Source organism: Nymphaea colorata, chromosome 1 (assembly GCF_008831285.2).
Source record: "Nymphaea colorata isolate Beijing-Zhang1983 chromosome 1, ASM883128v2, whole genome shotgun sequence".
In the NCBI taxonomy this organism is placed as follows: domain Eukaryota; kingdom Viridiplantae; phylum Streptophyta; class Magnoliopsida; order Nymphaeales; family Nymphaeaceae; genus Nymphaea; species Nymphaea colorata.
Genome location: NC_045138.2, coordinates 21656323 through 21683397, shown reverse-complemented (window position 1 = coordinate 21683397; position 27075 = coordinate 21656323). Strand labels below are relative to the sequence as shown.

The window sequence follows — 27075 nt, the reverse complement described above, 5'->3', positions numbered from 1 at the left end:
GAGCAGTGTCACAAGAAACACGTTTCTTTGGAACTAAGCATAAAAAATAATAGAAAGAAGTCATCCAAAAAAAGGGGGAAAACATGTGTTTTCGAAAAAAGCTTCAAAATGAAAAGAAAAAATATTTTTTAGGTTTTCCTAATTTTTTTCATGTTTTTTCGTGCTTTTTACTTTTTATAATTTACTAAATATTTTCACATTTTATTTTCTATGAACTCCTTTTTTTTACTGTTAAAAAAATCAACTGAGGTTTTCGTGAAATTTTGAAGTCTGCCATCTCAAAAATGATATATATATATATATATATATACACGTTTATTTTTCGCTAGGGCCTCTAACAAAATGAGCTTTAACATGAATCAACATTATAAAGAAGCTGGCCTATGTTTTTGTACATCCTATCACTTTTCTTTTTCAAAAAGCGCAAGTTTTCATAAAATAATAAAAACAAACTTTAAATTTTGATTTCTTTTATTTATCTACTTGTTGTCCATGTAATTTCGGCGCGCCGTTGAAGGAAAGAATCAAAGCTTAGGCATGTCTCGGTTCTTCCATCCAAATTTGGTCCTGTCTTGTGAAGTCGTTGATATTTTCTATATCTAACTATTAATATTGGTATGCATACATATCATTTTTTAAATGAAGAAGGTTGTTAAGCACGTAGAGATCTCTATGCTCCTATAGCATACTCTTATCTCACCACTTATTTCACTACTTAGCAGGGATGTAGCTCTGGATCACAAGGAGGACGGGAGAGAAAAGCTTTAGTGGCCGTTTCGCACGGTACACAATAAAGTAGTAATGGGTATATTTGTACTTTAAAAAATGTTTTTTTTTTTACTTGTTTTACATTTTCATCTTTTATCTTTACAAAGAGTTTTGTTTTTATTTTTTATCTTTACAAATAGTTTTTTTTTTTAAAGTATGAACATGGGTATTTATTTTCGTGCACCACTGTGACGCATATAACCAAATTCGTCACGGTGGGAATATTCTTCTTTGTCATGAAAAACTAAGAAGGTTATTCATATCCAGGTATAGGCATTATTAAAAAAAAAAAAAATAGTATGAGCTGTTCCCATTTTGTTAAATACATTACAGATTTCTTTTCTTCACCATTAGTTATATAACTAGCATCACAGATTTCTTTTCTTCACAATGTTTCCTTCATCCCAAGATAAACAAGTACATCTGTTCAGACTACTGCTGAAGGGAAATGTCGTCTACAGATATCGATCGTGATGGAAGAAAGATCGGAAAATGAATGCAGTTGCTTCCGCAGTCCCGTTCTCGCTGTCGTCCTTCTAATGTATCTTACTGGCGGAAGCCATATTAGCTGCTATCTAGCCAGCCATGAGTGGCGATGGTGGTAGGTTGGTGGGGTGGGCCTGTCCAGATAGCCAGCGAAGGAACAGCTTCTGTGGGACCAGCCAGTTGTTTGTTTGGAACTTACCAAGCCGATAGAAGCTGCGACGACCGTCGTTGCAGAGAAGAAGACAGACGAAGGAAACAAGCGCTCTGTTCACCTCCACTACTGGTTGGACTTTAAGCCTTCAAGCCCAAGGAGGCCTTCTTCCGGTTTTTTGGCAATTGCATACATTTTTTGGATCTGTGGAATCGATCAGCTTCTTTTACTGTAGAGATTTTGTAACTTGCATAAACTTTTACCTCGGAATTTTGAATTTCATGAAATTGGTTCTGAGAAACAGCGATAGAAAGAACAGAAAAGAGCAACATAGCTATATTATTCTTCCTTAAACTTGTACCTTTGATCAAGTCTTAGCCCTAGGGATGAAGCCACATGCAAAGCTGGTGAACCCAACTGCCTCGTTAATGAGACTGAGTTGCGTGCACCATGGCGGCATACGAAACAGACATGCACCCCAAAAAAAAGGGAACGTGGGGGTATTTTAGGCATTTTTTAAGAAATTTTTTTTTAGACTTTTAACTTTTTCATTACCCTTTTTGTCCTTGTATGGGTGTCTCTTCTTTTCACTGACTGGGGATATTTCGGTCATTATACCACCTAATGCACAATATACTGAGCTAGCAGTGCATATTATAACCAGCTTGGCTGGTTAATAAGTTAGTCTGATTCCTATGGGCACTGAGCATTCAAAACAGGAACGAACCCTAGGGGTGGAATCTAACCTCTTTACACCAGCACTGGGTGAGCTGGCTGCAATGCCTTCTGACCCGAGCCCAGCTTTAATGGAGTCATCAAACCAAAAAAAAAAAAAAAACTTAATATGAGCTTTGGTTGCTTTAACAAATAATAAATACTGGAAACAAGTAATGTAAATAAAAATGGGGAGTCCAGAAAGTATTAAGTTTAGCTTTATGGTTTCCTTTTTGGCAGATACATCAAAAAAGCAAGCATTTCCATTGCCCAAAACCAATCTGATGCCATACTGGGATCCTAAAAATAAGCAGGTGACATAATGCTTCTAAAGCAAACTTCCTTTAAAAAAAACATACAAAGGTGCAGCACCATAACGAAGTGAGAACTGCATTCCACAGGACTTGAAGCTAATTAACGTGAGTACTGACCTGTTTTAGTTTAGAAGGTTAAAGAAACAAGCAGTGTCCTTAAATGGCAGCAAGCTGGCGCAGTTGGGATCCATGAGAGAGATAGCCTTTAAAGTTTGGGCCCCATGACCCAGCTGTGTTCACCTTTATTCCTTGCCCTGTTGGGGAGGCAAGGAATAAAGGGGAGGTTGGGAGTGCATAGTGTCCAAAAGGCAATAAAGGGGAGGATATGGAAACTTGAATACACCATACAATTAGGATTTGACATAAGGAAAACTGCCTCACACAAATATGGACACTGCAAGTCCATTTTACTTTCTGATGTAGCCATTCCCTTGATAGATAAAGTTTGAACTCTACAAGTTTTTGCCAGCTTATTCTTCTGCTTTTTTCAAACCAGTGGCAGAACTGTCCACTCCAGCCCCTAAAAATCAAACAATAGCAGACTGATCCCTCAGCAGGTACTTGGAGGTGTAAATGGTTTGAGTGCACATGGTAGTGAGTTTTTTCCCCCTTTACAGTTGGGGATGCAAAAAATTTTGGCTAAAAGGCACTGATCCAAAAATTTTACACCCTCAAGTACATGGTAAAATGATCGAAGTTCGGCACCATATATAAATGAGCAAATAGTTGAGTGGTACTTATATATATAATAAGCAATAGACAAGGCTTGTGATATGTAAATAAGTTGATCACATGAGAATGTGTCGGCAACCCCTGCACAAGCCAACATGTGGTTCTGCCTCTTGACAAATTAGCAGGATCTGAATTATGGGTGTGTGCTGGTGCACTTTTCTCTTTAATAAAGAAATAAAACTACTAAATGTTTATTCCACGCTAAAGGAGGTAACGAGCATAGCATAGTTGGATGGGCGAACGATTGCATAAAAAACATGTCACTGGTTCGATTCTCATAAAATTGTGGGATCGCAGTTAAATGCTGTATGGTATTCCAGGTTGGTCCCAGGACTCCCGAACATGGGCCATGGGGGCCTATTAATATACTTTGTATAAAGATTTCAGGTGAGAGAAAGAGAGAGGGAGAGCGAGAAGCATCTTCTTTTAATCGAGTGCAACAATGCCATCTTGCTCATCAAGCTGCCCAAGTTGTCTACCAGCCTTTGTTATTTTATTAATGGTGACCCCGCGGAGTATGGTTAGAGACTAAAGTTAAAAAAAACGATGACCATAGATTTGATAAACGCCAAAACGAAAAGATGATTTGGGGAAATCTTGCAACACAAAAAGGGATTTGTGAGAGAAAAACTCTTCTTTTTTTTTTTTCCTTTCTTTGCGGGCCGGTGAAAGTGGTATCTCTATGATATTTTTAGGTGATTCCCTTGAAGTGGACACCATCAGCGCCTCGTCCTTGTTCGGAAAACAAACTTTGTCTTCTACCGGTGCAACTTGTATGCGATTGGGCACTACCCATGACAGGCACTGCCTCTCTGGCAGTAATTCTGATGCTGTCGTTCATGATGATCACGATGATGATGATGGTAGTGGCGATGATGATCACCGGAACGAAGATATGAAAGACAGCCATGATCAAGCAGAGGATGCTCTAGGTGACGATGGCGCGTGCATCACTCTGGATAGTCACGGTACATTTTCTGTTACGTTAATGAATCTTCTCAAACAGATCTCCCTGATCCTTAGTAGACTTAAAATCTGCATATATACTGATCATCTTAATTTACTATCTTTGGTTCTGCTTCCCAAATAATTAGTGAACTGAATAAAAGGCAGAGAAGCCAGTTAGATTTAGGCACAGGATTGCAAATGGGTCTGGAGCAATTGATTTCCATGACATATACATTTGAATGTTTCTTTAAGACTCATATCCTTGTGATAGAAACATGCAATCTAATGGGTACACATGATAATGACGACTACCATGAAAACAAAGACAGCAATTTATGATGTTAGTGACTGCCATCAGTGGAGGATGTATCAGAACCGCCATTGTTCCCAGCAGTATGGTGCATAATGATGTTTATTTGATTATGACATGCACATTATCCATCTGGTAGAGAGAGAGAGAGAGTGAGTGATAAAGAAGATGCCATAGTACATGCATACGACACGTCTGGCATGGTCACCTCCATGTGAACCACAAGATCCTGGAGCAAACACTATCCTGGTGTGGGGACTTCCCTCATAGTTTCTATTTATAGTGGCATTACGTCTCTCTGCATCTCCACTCTACCAGCTCTGCAGACATGTCTTCTTGCAGACGCCTCTGTGCTCTTCTCTTCCTCACTCTCCTTCTTCTGCAGGTACATTAATTTCACTTGTGTTTACAATTAAGAATGGTTTCACTAACTTTCCAACAAGGAGATATGGCTGCAGCAGCAGCAGCACAATTCTACCCGTTTAGTGTGTTAGTTCCCAGTCGTCACGCTTCTAATGTATATGGAAAAAAACTTGAAAATTGCAGGCGTTTGCAGATGTGTCTCAGCAGCATGCCACGGGAAAGCAGCTGGTACGTGCCAGTGTATTCTCGTGTACATTGTATATAAAAATGGCGTTTCTTGGCTTATAGATGTCCTGTATATTTTAGGGGCACGGGAATGAACAAGAAGGGGCGCTGTATAAGAAGGTTCATCGACATAAGATAAGTACGTATCTGTGAACTGCCGTCAGATTCTGTTGTATTTTGCATCTTGTATTCTGCAATCTCTCTCTCTCTCTCTCTCTCTCTCTCTCTCTCTCTCTCTAACAGAGAGTTTTCAATCGAAGAGCCAATATCTTTCGTTCAAAATTGGGTTTTCCTTAAACTCAGTCTGATGGCACCCAAATATTCTAAAAAACTGGTTTCAAAATCAAAACCAAAACCTGGTTTTGAAGTAGACATCAAAATTTGGTTTTGCCAAGATAAAACCTTATTTTCATAAAGAACTTGAAAGACCTGCTTTCTTTAAGTTTTTTAAGCAAAACTGATTTTTTGTCGACAAACCTATAATTTATTTTGTCATTCAAACACATGCAAACCAAGGTTTGAAACTAGGCTTTTAACCTGGCTAATTTCGCGAAACCAATAGTTTTTTTCTTTTCAATGTGTCGTCCAAAGCCCCTCCACTTTTCCAATCGGATTAGCATTTTCCCACTGGTTTTTGAGAACAAGAGACTCCCTAGACTCGTTGACTCGCTTCATACAGTTAATCTTTCTGTCAAAATAGTCATTCTTCCAGCAACAAAATAGAAATTTTTTCTTGGCCTAATGTAGGGAACAGCATTACAAATGGGCATAGGTTTCAACACCAATAAATAATAATTTCCTTTTCTTATGTCTTTTTCATCACAAAAAAGTTCAGTGGCACCTGCATCCATACCAATGTTGTCTTTCCAACCCCATATATATTCTTTTTTGAGATTGAAACAAACTTGCCATGCATAGTAACTATAAAATTCCCTGCAGAAATAGAAAGGAGCAAGTAACTTGAAAGAACTAATTCGGAGAAAAACCTATAATATGCATATATAATAGCTTTTAATATTTTATATTTAGTTATGTGCTGGTCAGACCAGCTACACCATGCCCCTTGAGGAAATAACTAATAGCTTTTAAAATTTCTTCTTTTATGCAAGTCTGCATCCCTTTTAGTATATGGTCAACCTAAAACTCTTGCTGCAACGTCATGAGAAACTAATTGATCATGTTAGTTTAACTGGTTATATGTAAGGGCGGTTGGAAATAAGAACATACTCTCAGTATTCTAACAATCTACCTAAAGATTGGAGTAGATTTACGAAACATTAAGTTATAAAAGGGGCAGATGTAATGATGGGCCAATAGGGGCTGGAACCCTCTATGCAAAAATTTTAGTTGGGTCCTATAAAACTTTTGAAAAAAAATAAGAGTTGGCCCCTATTAAAAATTTTCAAAAAATCTTATTTAGTGGTTGCAGGATTGTCTGCTCCCCTTAAAGATGACATTTTGGCTCTGCCCCTGTGTTACAGTGTACCGTTAGTCCATCTTAACTCCAATTTTTTAGGGCAGATTCATGCAACACTCATATAATATTTTTCCAAGCGCTCTCACATAGTTACCTCTTAAGCATGGAAAAATAAAATTTAAAAGAAAAACCTTTTAATCCTAATTCCTTCATCAAAAGGCACAAATAAGCTTCGAGAAGAATCAGCCATATATTAGCTCCGGCCCATATATATTTACCCTGTTGTATATATGAGTGCCCCTTCCAATACCGAAATTTGTGAACAAGTTCCCCATATAAATTTTTATGGCTTTGCCACCGTCATAAACTAGTTATCACATATTTGTACGTGTACACATTTAGTCATTTGGTTATTTACAGTAGCAGAGCTACTGTGTGACTGACTGCCCATGCCAACTCTTGAAATCTTGCATTGTGATTAAGCTCGACTTAGGTTCAGCTAGGTCCAATTGCATGTGGTGCCCACAGTAAACTTGAGTCAGTGCCCTGCAATCACTCGTTCTCTTAAGTGAGAGATCGATTAGTGCCCCTCAGCCAAAAATTTTCTGACTCCACTTATAACTAGGGTCTGTTTGGCATGTGGGTGGTCAGATTGCAACTTTGCATGTGCAAGGAGATGTAGGGAGGCATCAAGGAAGAACGTGTGCACTAGAGCCTGCGGAACATGCTGCATGAGGTGCAATTGTGTGCCGCCCGGCACCTACGGCCACAAGAATGTTTGCCCTTGTTATGCCAGCCTCAAGACTCACGGCAACCAGCCCAAGTGCCCTTGATCTTGTGAGAAGCCCAAACATCCATTTTGGAAAATACTTAGATGTATTGCAAGAACTTGTTTGTATGTACTATGCCTGAATATTGTGTGTGAGTATGTGTATGTGTGTGCATGCTCGTGCATGCACTAATGCGAATTTGTTTACGTATGTGTCCTATTTGTATTGGTTGGCAATTGGTATATTGTATTAATCATATGAATAAATTAATTTGCTTTTTGAATCAGCTTCGAGGATTTTGTCAATTTTTTGTTGTACAATATTCGCATATGATTTGACTCTCAATGCATTGAGCTGATCTGTATCCAAATCATTTGCAGTTTTATTCTCAATAATGTCGCAATTGAGCACCAATTACCGATCTAAGTACTTTCAATTATATTATTGATAATAGTGTGAATGATTAACCACCAATAAGATAGTAAAAATTAATGGAAAAAATACATTTACAATGGAAATCAAATGAGAGTCGGCCTTCACTTTTTGTCTCGATGTCACTAAAACATTAGAGACACGATTTTGTGACTTATGTATATGTACGGGAATGGAACTAACAGCCTACTGCAACCACTTTGCTGCACTTCTTCGAGCTTTTTTTTTTTTTAGTTGTATGGCATGTGGGCATGTTTATATGAAACAACCAGCCTCCCTTTCCCACTCCCCTCTCTTTTCTCTTAGATTTCCCAAACCAGTTGCAGGCATCTGTTCTACATGATTAATTTATAGAATTCTTTATGTTTTTCAAAGATTCTTGAGAAAATTTTCAATTCTTTGGCTATTCCTGGATAAATTACTAGTGTTTCGAAGTTTTTTATGATCTTCTTTTTCTCTTTTTTTTTTGGTACATAGGAGCGGGAACCGCATTAACTAACTATAATACGATGTCGAGCTACACAAATCAGATCCTCTTCAATCAATCGATATAAATGACCTGGTGGATAGGTAAGAATGGTCACTCCAAAAGATGCTTGGAAGGTCCATGTGGCAAGAAAACTCGCACACATATTAGCTTTTCTGTACGTATGACATAAGACATATTCTCAATCACGTCACAGCAATTCTTGACACTGCTTCATTATATGGAATAAAGGATCACGAGGCTGCAGGTCTTTTAGAACCTTGTTCACAGCTAACAAGGAATCTGGTTCAACAATAACTTTACGAAAGCCATGTTCCCAGGCCAATTTCAAACCATGAAGAATAGTAATAAGTTCAACTTTACTTATATGACCATAACTCGCACGACAAGTGAAGCCAAATAATCATTCTCCATTATTATTGCGATATAAACCACCAGTCGCTAAGTCTCCTGGATTTGTTCTAATAACTGCATCAACATTCAACTTAACAAAACCCAAGAGACGTGACATCCATGCAATAAAGGTTTGAACTTTTTGTTGAGATAATTGAAGTTGGGCCATATAATTTCTGAACTCTCCAATAGAAGCAGCTATGTGAAATAAAACATCATCAGACCAAGAAAAACTTTCTTCAAATACAACTCGATTTCGCCATTGCTAAATATGCCAACAAGCGAAGCAAATAAAAATAGACCAAAGAATCATATTGTTAACCAAAAAGCGATGCCTAGAAATATTATTACTCAGCTAAACCTCCAAAGTAGCCATGTTAAACTCTAACAATTTAGCCCCATGAAGATAGTCAGCCCATATAACTTGAGAAGAACTATAATCTCGGAGGACATGCAGAGTATTTTCCTCAATAGCACCACATCGAGGACAAACTGCAGTAGTCAAAATATTCCGACATACACAAGCAGATATACATACTTATACATACATAGAGAAGGTGACATCTTGGAATCTTTCGGAAGGTTTACAATGGATATATACATGCTTATAGTTGCATTTTAAAACAAGAGAACACATACTTGACTCTATTTGTTTGAGCTCTTATACACTATCACCTTCTCCCGAGGTAGATAAATTTGTCATATGAAGAGGTTTTCTTTTATGTGCATGGCACCTGATTATTTTAACCCATAAAGAAATATTTTTGTTGCTTAGTTTCTTTGCATAGAAGCCTTCATTTGGAAGCCTTCATTTGGGACCTAGAGAAATATTTGCACCCCATATTCAGTAAAAAGACTTTTGCCTGAGTGGGGTGTTCCCCACTGCCTGAAAAAGGCCAAAGCTTTCACTCAACCTCTCATCCTTCTAGAGTACAGGGCGGTCTGCTTTGATCTTCCTAGAAAAAAGTAGTGCTTAGAGTATTACTTTTTAGTGATGCCCCCATGGAACCGGTACCATTGTGTGAACTCATGTATTTTCAGCCGCACCAAAGGGCTTTGTCATTTTTCAAGTCCTGGATGGTGGCCAAGTTGCTCAGCATTCCTCAACCTCATGAAGTTGATTGGGAAGAAATTGCTAGATCATCAAAAATTTCCTCAATTTTTAGTAGTCGTAAATATTGTTTGTGGCTTTAAACCAAGTTTTTATCAGGTACAATATGGCAAAATCTTTTTCTCACAAAAATCTCGGCAAATTTTTAAAAGTTAAAAGGAAGAATCCTAAAAATAAAATGCAAAAAATATGAAATAAAAATGTCATAATAGAGAATGCCAAAAATGATATATATATATATATATATATATATATCATGTTTGTTGATGTGTTTTTGTTTTACCATCTTTAAAAAAAAAAAACAGGTTTTTTGCCATTTTACATCGGTGACCTATTTTTGAAGTATAAATAAAACGGATTTTTTCAGAAAAAATGTATTTTAAATAACTACGCTTTTTAGTAGAGATACTACATAATGGGTTGATTCTAGTGTAAGTATTTTATATTTTGCTGGGGGCCATTAGACTCAACACAAGCACTACTTCCAATGTAAGCTACATTATTTGGACAAGGTCATATTTGCTTTGTTTTCTGATGATTTTTGAACTTTGGGAACTCGTTCGGCAACAGCCAACACATGATTATTGTTTGATGAATCTGCCCTAAAAAATAAAACAAATTTATGAAATACTTGTTCATGTTCGAACATGATATAGTAATAAAGTGTTACTATTATCAAAGTGTCTTTAAAGAACACTTAGTTTACTCTAAGGAAAAACCTTTTCACTAGTTAGTGAAAAGCAGGGGTGGAGCCAAGGTAGGGTCAGCACGAGCCAAGGTAGGGTAGGGTCAGCACGAGCCCTGGCCCCACCTCAAAAAAAAATTATAAAAAAATTTACATGTAAATTTTAAAATAAAAATCACTTATAACATAAAAAAATGATATTTTTGCTCTAATGAAAATTTTAAAAACTGTCTCACGAAAAATTTTTTACTGATGAAAAAGTGACAACTTTGTCTCACGAGTAGTACTGAGGACATTAAGATGCCCATTTGTGGATGACAAGTTGCGTTCCCATCTTGGTCTAACTAAGTTATCATCTTCTTCCAAGTTTGGCAGATGAAATCTATCTCCGTAGCTGAATGGAGGAACTTTACCTCATGCTGGCAGCTAAGTATGAGTATGATTTTGAATTTGAAGATCTCACGAAGCTTTCCCCATCCTCATACCAAGATAACCTCGACAACTGTACGTTGCCTGCAAAATCGCTTTGGAGTTTGTGCTCTTTATTGTGGACTCAGCTTTTTCGAAAGAAGACCAACGTCCCCTCTTTGATGGAGATCTTCAAAGGGATTCTGTGTGATAACTAGACTGCTATCTCCCTACTCCTAGAATTTTGTGACTTCAGTATCTTAGCAGGTCGCACTTTGATGATTGGCTGATACTCATGTGCCTAAAAAAGTTGGCTGTCTTTGTTTCTAGCCAGAAAATTCTAGTTAAGGGATGTTATATATAAAATTTTGAACTTTTAAGGGATTCTAATGTATAAATAAAAAAAGTTACTCATAAATGTCCATATGAAAATCAAAGAAAAGTTTTGTGCTATATAGTTGTTCAGATGTAGACTGCCCAAGCCTTGCCCTGCTGAGGAGGAAAAATAAACATGAACATGGGCAAAAATACCGATGAACTGATATTTATACTTGTTTTTAGAAATTTCATATTGTCTTCGTAATTTAAAAAAAAAAAATCAAAATGAGGATACATGTTTTGTTAGATAAATTTCATCTGCAAACCTAGGGGCTTTAAATTTTTTTGGAAGCAATATATACTTCTGTATGAAAAATTCCAAGATTTGTCATCGCTTTTTAGAGATATCCAAATGGTTGTTGAGTTTCACCGGTTGGAAATTTTGGGCCCTAATGAGCTACTGGAGTTCGTCTAAAGAAGCTGTTATATAAATCTCCTCATCTACTACTGGCTTAAGTAAAGCTTCAATCTTCTCGCTAGACACTCTCACTAATCAACAAAATATAAAGTGTTGAAGACTCATCTTTAGTTTTTTTTTAAAAAAAAAAAAAACCAAAAAAAAAATATTAAAAGCTAAAAGGATTTGAGAAGGCTTTTTATAAGTCACCTATTATCTATAATAATGTCGGGTTCAACCTTTACCATATTAAAGAAAAGAATCATTATTCTCATTTTTTCCTTAAACTAGTGAATCCAAGCCTTTTCTTTCCACACATCCTTTCCTTCCAATGCCAACATAAGTACATGGCAGATTTGTAATTCTTTTTCAATTCAAACATCAAAGCCAGCCTTGAGGTGCATGGCTTAGCTGGTTCGACCAATGAACTCGTGAAAACGTCGTTTTTGCATGAAAAACCTGGGGCCTTTGGTAAACAATGTTTTCTGGAAACTGGGTTTTGACAAATCCAGTTTTGAGCGTCGTCCAAACATCTCAAAAACACGGTTTTGGAGGTGGCATCCAAACAGCCACTTTGTTGTTTTCCAACATATTTTCAATCAAATTTCATTTTGGACATGGTTTTTCTAAATATGTGTCGGTTAATTTAAACTAGAAACCATATTTCTACACATTTTACAACTATAATATAATTAAATTTATTTAGAGAAACTGGGTGTTTGGTAACAGGAAGATTTAAGATAGTATTCCATGAATCTGTCTCAAAAATTGGAGTAGAATTATAAAACAAATACTGCGTTATAATTCTTCTTGCCAAACATTTCCAATAGTATTTTGGACATTAACTGTGCCTCAAGTAGAGAGCTACCTGCTCTTCGAATTCATATTTTTGCCAAACTCTACTTTTTTTTTTCTTTCATGGTGCATTTGATTGTTGTTCCTTGCCAATGAAGAGCTTGAATATGTATCTATTAATATCCATTCTGACCTTGTAGTTAAATTTGACTCCGAATCCAATATCTCTTTTTAGTGGATTCCATCTCTAATCTGAATCCAACACCAAATCTAGATGAAGTTTGATACAGTAATTCGTACACAAACCAATTTTATGAACGGATCCATCCACCTTGCAACTCACTCAGTTGGATCCTATGCCCATAAAATTAATCCCATTTGCACCTCCAAGTGAAAGTTGTGTTGCACTACAATCTGGAAATATAAAAAATTTCAACTTTTTTTTTACAATGAATTGGATGATCCGCATTTTCATGCGTCATGGACAACAAAAACACATAGATTAAATTTAGTCTTCCAAGTAGGTTATGTTGTGCCAGTATGGTTAATGACAAAAATACCCCTAATTAATATAAAAAAAAAAGTATACTTTTTTGTAAGGACAAAAAAGAAAATTGAAAAAATCAAAAAACTAAAAAAGTTGTGTCTTTTTAAATAATTTCTAAAATATCTACCTTTTCTATTGGTGTATAGAAGTTGCATGCACCGGACCGGCACACGCAACCTCAAGAAATCAGTTGTTTATTATTATTGTTGTTGTTATTAGTACTAGTAGTAGTACTAGTGCAGTACTGCAATACTGCTACTATTCTTTTGGATGTGATCTTTATGTCGCTACTACTACTACTACTGTTATTGTGGATGTGATCTTTATGTTTATAAAACTATGAGTGATTATAAAGTCGTTCAAGATCATTATTTAGAGATATACTCTGCAAGATGCACGGCCTATACCATATAGGTAGGTAAAATGCGAATTTGATTTCTCTTTGTAGGCCCTCCTCTTGTCTTTGACAAATCCGGCCGCACAGATGTGTTTGAAAGTAACAAAAATTTTAACTGTGACATGTGTGTTGCATGTGTTTATATATGTATAAGAGCATGTTTTTTGGATGTAAAATGTGTATTTCATGCATATTTCTAAAAACATGAGACTGTCAAATTTTTGTAATCCTTTTAAATCATTTTTACATGTGTGTGTGAGTGTGTGCACACACATAAGGCACCCATGCTTCTATAGAGAGATAGAGCTTTTCAGGAGGTCATTCATCCTATATTATCGCTCAAACATGCTTAACTTTGATTAAGATGGAGTTAGAGAGAGCGAGAGTCTTGATATTATGTGTACAGATGTGTCCTTTTTTATCATATTCAAGCAAGGTAAACTTGTTCAAATGCACTTTTTTTATCCTTTTCAGGTAAGGTATCTCTCTCTCTCTCTCTCTCTCTCTCTCTCTCTCTCTCTCTAGATATATATATATATATATATATATATATATATATATATATATATTTGTTACATTTTTTAATAAAAAAGTAGATATCTAATTTATTAAAACAGTGAATACGCTTTTCGGGTAATGAGAGTGAGCCGGAAGGTAACAACCACAGTGATCTCGAAAGAGGATATAGAAGCTTTTATTAGCCACAAACAAAAGTACTTTTATCTTCCCCAAAATTGAAAGCAGGAGAAGGTGATATGCATGAGCCCACCCCTCTTACACCGATTGGCCGGTGGCCGGACTGCCGGCCGGCGGTTCGTTGCACCCCAAGCACTTAAAAAAAGAAAAATCTTAAACAAGAAGTTTTTTTACATGTATTTACTTAATCCAATTTTTTAATACGATCTACCGTATTTGACTTTTTTTGGGTATTTTAAAACCTATAATTAGCTTAAAAAATGTAAATTAAGTTTCTATTGCATTGGCATGATGAAAGGTATAAAGTTAATATTTACTGAATGCATGCACCTCAGCATATGCCAGAGAAAACAATTAGTATAGAAACAATGTCAACCTAAAACTGGCGACGGTAAACTCTAATTAATTCGAACCCATTCAACTTAAACATATCGACTAGATGTGAGAACTTACTTTTTTAAATAGAGAAAACTCATGGGGCGATGGAAATTAATTATTTTTATATAAAATAATTTTATGAACTTTTGAATATGACATGCTAGGTTATACTTCGAATGACAAAAACAAATGATCTCTGGAATAGTTGAATAATAAGATTAAAAATTTTATAAGAAATTCTTTTTTTTTTCTAATAACAGAAGAAAATATAGCTCATGCAAACATGGATGGTGGAAAAGCGTGGCTGAGGCGTCGTCACTAAAGCGATGGCCGTGCGACCACGTACTTTACTTTTCTTTTTCTTTTCTTTTTTTTCTATCTTCTTTTCTTTCTTTTTTTCTATCTTCTTTTCTTTCCCTTTCGTCTCCGCGATTATGAAAAGGCACAACTTCAACTGTGGGCTCGCTTTTGATCGCAGTTTCGTCCATAGGTCCACATATTTCTCGTTTTTCAGCAATGGGTCGCCGATTTGGGGAAAATTATCAACTAAGGGCTACGTGTTAAACTTTGTCACGTTGAAAACACTCATTGATTTAATCACATTTTCATTTCTCGGCACTTTTGAAAACAAAGCGGGTGTTGTCTTTCACAAGTTAGTAATAGTCATGGGTGGAACCAAAGGAATTTGACTAATGTAAAAAATTTTTAAAATTTCTATGTATTTTATATAAAATTTTAAATAATAACATTTCGGCTTTTGTTAAAATTTTGAAACCATAATTTTAGATGAAATTTTTTTAGTTTCGCTTCTAGTAATAGTAATAGTGGTGGCTGAGCTACAAATTTTTTACCTAAATTACATAATAAGACACACTTGGGTTTAATCGAAACGGTTTGTATGACTATACCAGAGTTCAAGGCTGAATACCTGGTTGGGTCGTCGGTTGGTACTTAATACCCGCCTGTCTTAAGCTCGAGCCCAAAAAAAAGGGGCATCAGCCCAGTTCAATAAATTAGTCTCGATAAGTTTAGGTGGGCTCAATAATTTGTTTTTAATATTTATTTTATATATAAATAAAATATTTTATTATAATTAATTATATTTATATATTATTTTATATTAAAAAATAGATTTTTTAATTTAATCCAACCAAACTCGAAATTGAGTTTAACGGTCAGATAAAACCCAAACTCAGATCTGAACCCGACTCGTTATCTAGCGGACCAATGCCCCGCTTAATCCCAAATCTATTTTCGCATTTTTGGAACCCGTGGATACTTGGCGGCAAAGGCATTTTATATCTAAGCGTCGTTCACGTATCAGAAAAACGGAGGCCGATTTTGGAATTTTCATATACGTAACTTTAGTGAAAATTAAAGTAAAAAGTCCTAAAAGACCCTGTGTTCTGATTGCTGAAACCTGTTGCCATTGGTCGTCGTGGGCATCGGGCCAGGCCGGCCCGGCCCGTCCCGATAAAGAACCGTCGGGAACTGCCCGACGGGCCGCTGGGTCGGGCTCGGGCCCGGCCCGGATATTTAACGGGTAGGGCCGGGCCGGGCCCGGATATATGAAACCTGAACCCAGGCTCGGCTCAGTTATAATAAAATAATATTATTTTTAATTTATAAAATATTTTTAAAAAAATAAAATAGTATTTATTTGTGATAAATATATAATATTAAAATTAAAAAAATTAAAAAATATATATATTTTAATTTTTAACGGGCCGAGCCGGGGCTGACCCGGGCCGGCATATCAGGCCCGGACCCAGCCCGTTAACAGTTTTTCCCGGGCCCGAGGCGGGCCGGGTACCCGGTGGTGGCCCGGCCCAGTGCCCACCCTTATCCGGGCCCGACCAAGTCAACTTTTTCCAGGCCCGGGCCCGAGGCGGGCCGGGTACCCGGTGGTGGCCCGGCCCAGTGCCCACCCTTATTGGTCGACACCCACCTCATCAGTCATCCCGAAAACATTGCGACCACGATCCGGTTGCCGTGCTGAAGCGGCTACCAATTTTTCAAATATGGTAATTTGTAGAAACACACCGGACGACTTATAATAATAAAAAACGTGCCTAAGGTTTTTTTATATTAGTAAAATACGGGGACGATTTGTATATTATGGAGAAACGCAGGGCAACGTCTTTCCCCGCTTCCATCCATTGTTTTTTTAAACTACAAGTTCATGGGCTCACCTAAAAATTAAAAAAAAAATAGATGTAAATTTTAAAAAAATTTACTTGCTCTATATAAAAAGTTTTGAAAAATGATACATGTTAAAATTTAGAAACTTTAATTCGACTCAGAAAAAAAAAATTTGGCTCTGCCCGTCAATGCAGGGGGTGTGTGTAGCGTGAAGGAAGGGCAACAAAGACTTTGTTCTGTTTTCATCAATAACATATAACTCTCTCTGACAAATTCCACGGTCAATCAAACATGACTTTCCGTCATTAATCCTCATGTTATGGCCAGTAGCTTATTGAAATGATAAAGTGAAGTGGACCAAAATAACTTCAACTAAAAGAAACCTTGTGATGATTAATACCCAATAATATTTTAACTAATCTATAAGGATAATTGAAAAATGGAAAGAGAAGGAAAAATAGCCATTAGGGTTTTTCTTAAATCCAAAAAACTGATTACAAATGAGGCTTAAGGGCCCTTAAATAGGATAAAGATGGATCTACGGGTCTGGATCCAAACAACAAGAATAATGAATAAAAATCTATAAGATCTTGTTGCTCGCTTCAGGTGTCTTTGATTAATACCAAAACTATGTAGGTACATTTGATTCGTTAATCCTCACGAGAAACATAGCTATTTTTGTAGAAAGTATATCATTTACGTTTTTTAAGGGTAAAATAGTCATTTTTTCCAAATAAATACTCGAGACAAGGACGAAAATGAATTCTACCAACAAACCATGAAAAATATTGGGTGTGCTTCTAAAAAACATAGAAAACAATCACACTTAATTATGGGCATGTTTTTTATCATGTTTTTAATAATTTATTTAACAATTTATACTATTTCTTTAAATTATAAATGGTAGAAGTGTGACACTTTAATCGATAGGAAGACCATGGATTCTTCCAGATCCCGAAGCAGACTTAAACCCCATGAGTGAGGAAGAAGGTGGGCTTCATCCCACCTTTGAACTGCTTTCGCTCACCGAAATTTTTGACTGAAGTTTTTAAGACCAAAAATAAAAATCAATGTATCATGTGTCCTTTTGTCAGCTCTGACCAGTGGCGGGGCCAGTTGTTGGCTGGTGTACAAAAATCTTATTATACCATCTTACGATCACATTGTCATGACTCAAAAATTACATGTTATGCCCACGCAAAATTATGTTGCCAACTCAAGTGCCTTTAGCGAAAAAATTCTGACTCCGCCACGGGCACCGGCAAAGACACGCCGGAAGCCGGCGTCATGCAGGGCAAGAAATTGGGCGCGTGACTCTTGCCAAATCATGGGATTCTCTTGCATTTTCATCTTATAACGTTTGTTTTGGTATGTGAAACAATTGGGAATTTGGCGCATACATGACTTTGAAGAAATATGAGAGGGGAGGCGTCGCCGTCGAGAATGATGCCAGCGGAGAAGCCAACAAGAAGTGGGTGATGCAACTACAGTGTGCGTACTGTACCGGACAGTGAAAATAATTATAGCTCCGTCCGAATTAGAAAGAGTCACACAGTGAATAATTTGAGGCTTCATGTTCCAGACTCGCCCTCAATTCAAGAAAAAGAAAAAAAGGAAACAAGGACATCGCCGATATTAGATCCCTCCTCCCAACTGTAGACGTAGTCATGAATTTTGTGTTATATATATATATATATATATATATATATATATATATATATATATATATATATATATTTGTGTATGTGGAGATCCAGTTGCATGCACATTGACACACATACATATTAAAGAAAATAAGATGGGGTTGAGGTAGTTTTGAAATTTTGTATAGAAATATACATTTTAAACTTTTAACGTTTCATAGTCTTTTTATTAACTTTTAAAAAACTTCCTTTTTTTATAAAATATAGGGGCATTTAAGTCATTAGCTATGTATGTGCATAATCTATTATGCATGAGGGAATGCACATAACCAGTTGCGGTGTATGTGTATTTCTTTTAGGATCTTTGACAATGGCGTGGCTTGACTCACATGTTTTTAAATAGAGAAATTACGTGGATATCTAGTCATACTTGTGAAACATAATTAATGTGAAAATGCAAGTTTTGACCAAGGAATTTAAATGGTGAGAGCCATCAAAACTTTGAAGATTAAGGTTTTAATAACTTTTTAAAATTAGCTGACTTTGTAAGTATATTATTATAAATTGTAACACTTGTTAACAAAAAGAATGATACGAAGCGGCAACAATGCCAAAGATAATGATAATTTGAATTATAATTTAGCATTATACATGTTTGTAGGTAGTGGCGGAGCTAGAATTTCTAAATCTGCATGCGAACCTGGTCGAGTGTGGGCGCGCTACTTTTGTAACAAGAAATAGGACCCAAGTCTACTCCTCATTGAAAACTTGTGCTCTCGCTCACACCGGCCTACATGTGGCTCCTCATGTCTATGGACATGAAGTGTAGGTATTCATCAATCATTATCTTCAATGCAGCTCAGTGAAAGTCTGGTTGTCAATTTGATTCATGTGAGCACTATTTCTCACTCAAGTCCCAAGATACGAGTGGGGGCTTGCCGAGGTCGGCCTCTAAACTGTTTAAATGGATGGACTAAACTGTTTAAATGGATGGACCGAGCCCACTTCGACCTGGACGGGGCTCTAATTGATGAGTTGTGAGAAATAAAACGAAGGAGGACCGACAGAAGTGGGTGCGTGATTTTAGTGGCTCTTTGTACCCTTTCTTTTTGTGCATATTATAACTGAGCTAACTGGACGAGGGGAGCATAAAATATTCTCATATAATGAAGTCTGGCTTGTTTAACACATCATGTGTGATGATTTTGGTTGAGGAATTATTAGTGGGGAGAGAAGAAAATGGAAACCCATTTCTATGGGTTTCCATTGAAGATTATTAAAATAACCAAGAGAACATCAACTTGAGGGCGTAAGATGGTGGTTTCTTTTCCTTTTCTCTAGATGTCTTTTTCTCTTTCCTTTTCCATCTTGTATCTTGTGTTACTGTAATTCCTTATTCGTCACTTTCCTTTGCTACCAAGCTATGGGGCAACGTCGGCTTGCATAAGGAATTGATGCCCACAAGAATCACACGTTCAATCAAACACATGTTAGCTATCCTCTACATGCCTTGTTCACTCTTACCACTTTCCCATCACGGTGAGTCAAAGCTACCAATAGATCCGGTAGTTAGGGCTGAGCATCGGGCTGGGCCGCAGCATGCCCAAGTAGGGGGGAGCCAAGAGGAGGCTAAAGGTGGAGACACAGCCACACCGCCTCCCCTTCCAACATGTAATTTAAAAAAAAAAAAAACATTTAACCTATCTAAAGAGAAGTTTGAAAAATTATATGTTAGCTTCTCTCATCTTAACCCCGTTTGATGCACAGAAAGTTTTTTGCATGGTAAAATTATCAATGTACGGTCTAACTTTTTTGCATGGGAAGTTTTTCTGAATTCAATAAAAAACACAAGGTAAAATTCCTTATGTTTGATGTTGCAGGGAAAAACAGTACAAACTTGAAAAAAAACTCTAGGTTGCATAGTATTTTTCTTGTGTATCAAACAGAGTCTTAGTGAAAAGTTATTAACTCAGTAATAATAATAAAGCGAGGCTTGAACGTGCCCAACACCCTTACTGACTGCCCACACGAGCCCACATAGTTATAGAGCAAGGCTAATCATCAATTTCATATCCATTAGCTACCTAGCGCAATGGCAATCCTTATTTGAAACACTCAACATTTGTTGTTCTCATATATCAAAAATCCTTGACGACATACTTAGAGTTTCTAACAGAGCTAGCAGCGCTGCTAATATATATATATATATATATATATATATATATATATATATATATAGAGAGAGAGAGAGAGAGAGAGAGAGAGTTAAATAAAAAAAATTGAAGAGATAATGGCGTTTAAATATGAGCATCAACCTAAGCTAAGCCCGGATACTATGAGATTTGTGTAGATAATGCTCGTTTTATGTTATAACACTGACAGTAAAAATTTGAAATGTGAAAAAAAAAAAAAAAGGAGAGGGAAAAGGGAAGAACCCAGCTTGGTGGAGTTGACTGGCCGATGAATATTCAAATACGGGTTTTTCTTTTCGGGAGCCTTTTGCGTGTGCGTTGGGATGAGCTGTCTCTGCACTAGATGCCCAATCTGACGCTTACCTGCGTCTGTCCCTCCTGCTGCTCCTGCTCCTGCCCCTGCTCCCCTTCTGATCCAAAATGACCAGGTTACCCTGGTTTTGCCAACAGTCAATGGCGGTTTGCTCTTCATCCCCATCACTGGTTTTGCAACAGTTCCTTCTCTCTCTCTCTCTCCCTTCTGAAAGTTCATGGTGGTCATGTTTGCTTTTGCAGAGCATGAATGAATGTTTCGTGTAAAGGTTGCAGCTGTCCGTCTTTTTTTTTCTTCTTCTTTTTGGATGAAGAACAGTTTAAATGAAAGGGAGGGCGTCTTGCTTCTGGATTTAGAGGGAGAGACATGAGAAACACGCAAAAAGAATAGAAAGAGAGAAGAAAAAAAGTAAGAGAGAGAAAGAGAGGGTAAAACAGGCTGGGGGATATTACTACAAGAACTAATCAGGTGATGATTTGGGTAATATTCTTTACATCTTTTCCCAGGCAGATTTGTCCTCAAATCACCACCCTTAAATGTTCCCTTCTCCCTGACTTTGACCCCCGCTCTGCGGGCGCGACAATTACAGAGAAGGAAGGAAAAAGATGGAGAGAGAGAGGGATTTGTACTGCTTTCTTTTCCAAATAATTCCGACTGATCGCCATAATCATGGACGACATCATGATAATGAGAGAACAGTGGGGAGAGAGAGAAATTATTTCAAAAGGGGAGGAGAGAGAAAGAGAGGGTGAAGATGAAAGAGGCGGAGGAACGGGGTTGGGATTCTGTGGAGTCCAATTAACATTCCTTCCGAGGTCCCACGAGCGGGAGGCACTGCTGCTTTTTCCTCTCAGGCCGCCCCACCAGTTGGACTAAAAAAAGGAGGAGATAATCTCTCTTTCTTTCTCTCTCTAGGCTTAGGGTTTGTAAGTTTTTCCTTCCCCCCTGGCCGGCCGCTTTCCGACCTCCTCAACTTCCCACCGTCCTTCCCTGCCACCTCCCTCCCTCCCTCCTTCCGCCACGGTTCCATCGAGACAGGAGTCAATCAGCAGCCTACACGATCGACCCAATCTCGCTTTCCTCTTCTTCAGGGCCACAGCAAAATAAAATAACTGCAGAAACAGAAGAATTAGTGGAAGAGAGAGGTCGGACAAAGGAGGCCCCCATGACCCCTCTCTCTCTTTCTCTTTCTCCTGAAGTTCTTCGTTTCCTCTGAGGAGGTGGGGAGGGGACTACAGAAAGAGAGAGAGAGAGGGAGATCCACCTCCGCAATGGGCTGTTGCTGCTCTTCCCACGCTCTGGTGGCTACCAACATGAATCATGTGCGGATAAAACGGCGGTGGTGACCCAGAAAAAGGGGAGAGGAGCGAGAGAGGCACAAGAGGAGAGGCTGCCGGCTTAGAATAGTTGCTGCCATAAGAGGCGAAGATAACCAAAAACGGAGAAAAGGTGCGTATTCTTTCTCTCCTCCTTTTTCTTTTTGCTCCCCTATTCTTTTCCTTGTCTCCCTTTCTGTTTTGTCAATCTTGGTAGATAGGAAGTAGCAATTGTAGGGCAGGAAAAACCAGTTCGGTTCAAAAAAAGTGAAAACCAAACATCAATAGAAAAAGGGTTCTGGTATGCATCGCTGAGTTCCTGTTTTAGAGAGAATTTGTTTTGTTCGTCTTAGTGATCAACGGGAGGCAAATTCCGATGCAGGTGGTGGCGTCCCTTAATCTCGTCCTCATCTTCTGCTTCAACTTGTTGGCAGCACTTAATTGCGTCGAGGGAGACCGGGGGTTAGTATCAAGTGGTGGAGAAGAAGAAGAAGAAAGGAAGAAGACGGCACAAGGACGACGACAAAAGACATAGATAGATAGGTAGATAGATATACAAAAAATATATATATATAGAAATATAATAGAGGGGGAGAATAGAAAGAGAGTCGGGAGGGCTAGGGAGCCGTCGGAAAAGAGAAGTATATCAGGAGTGCTCCGACACCATCAGGCCCAGCAGCAGCAGGCCCCCCGGCCGGTTTATGGGCTCCATAGGCGGCCCAGGTTCCAAGCGCATCGATTCATCTCCGGCAGCCATGTCTTCTACCAACAAGTCACAGGCAGCAACATCAACGAAGGAATCGCCGTCGAACGCCATAGGAGGAGGAGACGGCGGCGGCGGAGGAGGAGGGGCGATGGTCCTCCATGATGCCAACAAAAAGGCAGCAGTGAAGCGGTCCTCCAAGGACAGACACACGAAGGTGGACGGGCGGGGGAGGCGCATTCGCATGCCGGCCACGTGCGCCGCCAGAGTTTTCCAGCTCACGCGCGAGTTGGGCCACAAGTCCGACGGCGAGACCATTGAGTGGCTGCTCCAGCAGGCGGAGCCAGCCATCATCGCCTCCACCGGAACCGGCACTATCCCCGCCAACTTCTCGACCCTCAACGTCTCCCTCCGCAGCTCAGGCTCTACCCTCTCCGCTCCTTCGTCGAAGCCCCAGCCCCCTTCTTTCCACAGCGCCCTTGCGTTGGCGCACCACCACGCGCGCACTGCCGCAGCCGCCGCAGCCGACTGGGAGCGGTCGGAAGAGGCTGCTCGCAGCGTTGATTCCGGCGCAGGGCTTAGCCATGCCACCATGCTCGGGTTCCAGCAGGAGAATTTGGTCCTGGGAGGGGATCACATGGGAGATCAGGGCCTGAGTGTTGCGAGTGGCGGCGACTACGCAGGGGACAGCCACCTGAGGAAGAGGTTCAGGGAGGATCTTTTCAAGGACGACGGTGCCGAAGCCTCTAAGCCCTTGAGGATCATGACTGATCATCAACAGCAGCAGCAACATCAACAGCAGCAATCAAGCCAGGAACCATCCACCTCCTCCGCCGCTGCTGCAGCTGCCATGGTCAGGCCTTCTAGCGTCATGCCGGCGACCGCCATGTGGGCAGTAGCCCCAGCTCCTGGTTTGTCCACCAGTGGACAGCACATGCCTGGAACCATATGGATGCTTCCGGTCACCGCTGGCTCCAATACCCCAGGCGTCATGGGACCTGGACCTTCAGAACCCATCTGGACCTTCCCTTCAGCCGGTCCGAGCGGCGCCGCCGCAATGTACAGGATGCCTGCGGGCGCTTCCATCCATCTAGGCGCTTCCGGCTCGGTTCAAACAGGGAGCGGCCACACCATTCAGGCCCCTCTGCAATTTATGCCTCGGATCAATCTCTCCGGCGGCCTCGAGTTCCAGGGTAGTAGAGTGGGTCCAGTTCCATTGGGCTCCATGGTTCTGCAGCAGCAGTCTCCTGGTGGGTCTCAACATCTGGGGTTGGGGATCTCGGACACAAACCTTGGAATGCTGGCTGCCCTTAATGCCTACAGCAGAGGAGGAACGGGAGGAGGAGCTGGAGGAGGAGGAAGCGGAGGCACCGGTGGTGGCAGCGGCAGCGGTGGTGGTCGAAGTTCGATCAATTCTGAACAGCACCAACATCAGGGTATGGGTTCTAACGTCCACCAGCAGCAAGCTGGGGAAAACAGTGACGAAAATCCAACGAGTTCTCAGTAGATGGCTCATTTCTCCAACCGAACAGATGGCACTACGCAAGTGGCCGGAGAAAGAGGTGCAGAGTCTATCGTTTCGTGATGCCACATAGATCTCGAGGGCAGAATGCCAGGAGACTGCCGTTTCGAGCAATCGCTACTGCCGAAGCTTCCTCGTGGAGACTCTCATCTTTCTCCATCTGTGAGATAGCGAAGCGACTGACCAACATTTATAAAGTGAAAAATGTAAAAGAGATTGAGTAGTGAATGAAAGATCAGAAAGAGAGTGAAGGTCGCCACCATCTCCGGCATGCATCTAGCAACCAGGCAACCATGGCTTTCTGGGTTTTGCATTTTTGCTTTCTTAGGAGAGTGCTGTAATTGTTTTCAGCTGTCAAATATCGATTGTTGGAGCTGCAGGAGTCACAAGTGCGTGCCCCTAATTCTCGCCAGAGTTTGATGAACCCCAGGTAATGCACGCACGGACATTGATCCTCCCAGCTATCCGTTTGCCGTTTTCCTTCCCTTTTCAAAAACTTTTACAGTCCAGAAGGAGCTTATTGTTTGCTGGTCCAAAGGACTATTGTTGTCAAACAGATTTGTATAGTGAATTTGATTGTGTACTAGTAATTCTTTTTCTTCGTGAGGAGTAAACCCAATAATTTTGCTTGATTGGTGATTCTGCCACACCCTGAGATTGAAATATGGAGGTCTCCTCTCGTTTAGTTTCTTCATTCTCTCTGTTCTTTCCTTTCTTCTTCTTCTTCGCACATGGCCAAAGCCTGAAAGGTACTGTCTCCTGCCATTTGCTTTCCCCTGACAATGGCCGTATCTCAGACATTGTGCATCTTCATGCTTCTTTCTTCTTCCTCATATTCTGAACCAGCTAGCAGTTGGATGTTCTTGGACACACACTATCTGTTCAACCTTATCCTCTACTACCAACAACTGCCCTCTGAAGCCTTCCCACGTTATATGTTACATATGTTTAGTTTCAGACAAAAACTGTTCTTTTCTTCTTTTCGCTTTTCTCCTTTGTTTATGGCAACTGTATGTAAAAGAAATGCACCCCACAAGCTGCAGAATGAAACAAATACAACGAGGCATGACCACGCATCATGACCTCCCACTAAATGATCGCTCAGACTTTGTGCAGTAGCGGAGATCACGTCTGCGGAGATTGCTCTTCCGTATTTGGAGGTAGATTTTCTCCTCTAGCTCTTCCCTATCGATTGTATCTGTTGTTTGCTTAAATTATTGGTTTGTTTATTAGATAGTCATTGTTCCTTCTTGAATAGTTTATTCGCTTCCCACCCCACCCCGGCCCTCCCCTCTCTCTCTCTCTCTCTCTCTCTCTCTCTCTCTCTCTCCTACCAATTTTCCTATACGAGAGAAATTGTCAGAAACCAGACCGTCAGTCGGGGACAAAAATTAGACTTTTCTAATTTTTTTGGTAAAAATTATCTTAAATAAGATATAAACATCCTAATATATTTATAAAACTATTTCGATATAAAAGATGCTTTGATTTGATGCAAGTTGGTTTTATGTAAAGTATGAATTTTTCTATTATCAAAATGTTGATGTTATGGGATCCATAAAAACTATTAAAGTCCAAAAAATTACTGTGTTAATATCATATCGATATCGATAAGGTAAGATTACAAAAAAAAAAAAAAAAAAACCTTAAACATCATATTTAAACAATCTGGTTTGCGTCCGCAACCTAATGGTCTGGTTTCTACCGATTTCTTGTGTTTAATTATCGAAGGTTTAATAGCTAGGAAAAAACTTGTGAAACAGTTTGTTTAATCATTCTTACAAGATTTTTGAACATGATATGAAAAAGTTCTAATTTTTAGATCAATTATTCTTTTCAACCTTAGAGGTCTACAAAGTCTAATTTACACAGTGGGAAAAAGTCGACTAAAAAAAAGCTGTTTGTGGGCTTGTGGACAGGATGTTGCAAGAGAGGCCAGTAAGCAAAGATTTCAGGATATTTCCATCTTTATTTTCATACAAAATATTTTATTTTAAACAGATTTTTCTTTTCAGAAATGACCCATTAGATTTGATCTCCATGTTTGAACAACTATGAAAGAAAAATATATATATATATATCAAATTTCTGTAATATGTAGAGCTTACTTTACATGCAGTTAAAATAAATAGTTTCGGCTCTCTCTGCTAATAAAATCCCACTTATTTACTAGGAAACCATATTTTTTTATTCTTCTCAAGGATTGAAGTCAAAATAATTCATGAGGTATTTTTGAAATGCAGTATGATTTAAATAAAAGCATACAAAGAATACCATACTTCAAAATTCAATAAAATATGATTTGAATAAAAGCATACAAAGAATACCACGTTTGGAAATCAAATGTGTCCTTAATTTTAAGGAGACTGGAAATTAAGTTATGAAATCAAAAACCAAACCTGTATTTTCAAGCAACTGAAACACCCATCATGAGATCTCTTACCTTATATATAAAATCTAGATCGGGCCGTCAGTGCCAGATGTTTTTTTGGAAATCTAATCCTACAAATGAAGTTGGTTGAATTATTAAAACCAATATGCATGAAAAAAAAAAAGTAGCTCAATGATAATGTTGGAAGGTGATTTTATGACCTTATTTTTTAAGTACATACGCTATAGATTTTGATTGCTTGAAAATTTTAATATGTACACACCTCTCTTCAAATTTTTTATTTAATTAAAAACTCAACATTTGTGTCTCTGTGTGTATGATGAGGGGAGAGAGAGAAACAGAGAGAGAGAGAGAGATCCTTACCAGCTAAGCAAGTGTTAAAAGGAAATGTGAACATAAAAGAAGGGGAACATGATTCATTGGAATTGGACCCACCTTAGTTGGTCAATCAATCTGTGAAAAGAAAAAGTCTGCCCCTTCCATGGGAACATCCCTTTCCATTGCCTTCTTCCTCAATACACCCTCTCCCTCATCAACTATACAACCCCAC

The 27075-nt window shown here is 38.8% G+C and overlaps 2 protein-coding genes across 3 annotated transcripts; both read left to right on the top strand.

Moving 5' to 3' along the window:
• Positions 1-4667: 4667 nt before the first annotated feature.
• Positions 4668-7484, top strand: LOC116247634 (gibberellin-regulated protein 11-like). Its single transcript, XM_031619861.2, has 4 exons — positions 4668-4808; positions 4970-5014; positions 5093-5150; positions 7080-7484. Exons 1-4 carry the CDS (start codon positions 4752-4754, stop codon positions 7259-7261), a joined length of 342 nt encoding a protein of 113 aa, XP_031475721.1. The 5' UTR covers positions 4668-4751; the 3' UTR covers positions 7262-7484.
• A 13523-nt stretch (positions 7485-21007) lies between these two features.
• On the top strand, positions 21008-24734 carry LOC116259776 (transcription factor TCP8). 2 transcript variants are annotated; one of them, XM_031637695.2, is made up of 2 exons: positions 21008-22041; positions 22343-24734. In XM_031637695.2, the coding sequence occupies exon 2, from the start codon at positions 22610-22612 to the stop codon at positions 24116-24118; it is 1509 nt and encodes a 502-aa protein (XP_031493555.1). In that variant the 5' UTR covers positions 21008-22041; positions 22343-22609; the 3' UTR covers positions 24119-24734. The 2 variants fall into 2 exon arrangements, with proteins under 2 accessions (XP_031493555.1, XP_031493547.1); XM_031637687.2 differs by having other exon boundaries at positions 22291-24734.
• Positions 24735-27075: the final 2341 nt, after the last annotated feature.

Coding starts and splice junctions, on each gene's coding strand:
- LOC116247634 (XM_031619861.2), top strand. CDS start 4,752: ATGTCTTCTTGCAGACGCCTCTGTGCTCTTCTCTTCCTCACTCTCCTT. Junction 5,015..5,092: donor ATGCCACGGGAAAGCAGCTG/GTACGTGCCAGT, acceptor TGTATATTTTAG/GGGCACGGGAATGAACAAGA. Junction 5,151..7,079: donor GGTTCATCGACATAAGATAA/GTACGTATCTGT, acceptor GTGGGTGGTCAG/ATTGCAACTTTGCATGTGCA.
- LOC116259776 (XM_031637695.2), top strand. CDS start 22,610: ATGGGCTCCATAGGCGGCCCAGGTTCCAAGCGCATCGATTCATCTCCG.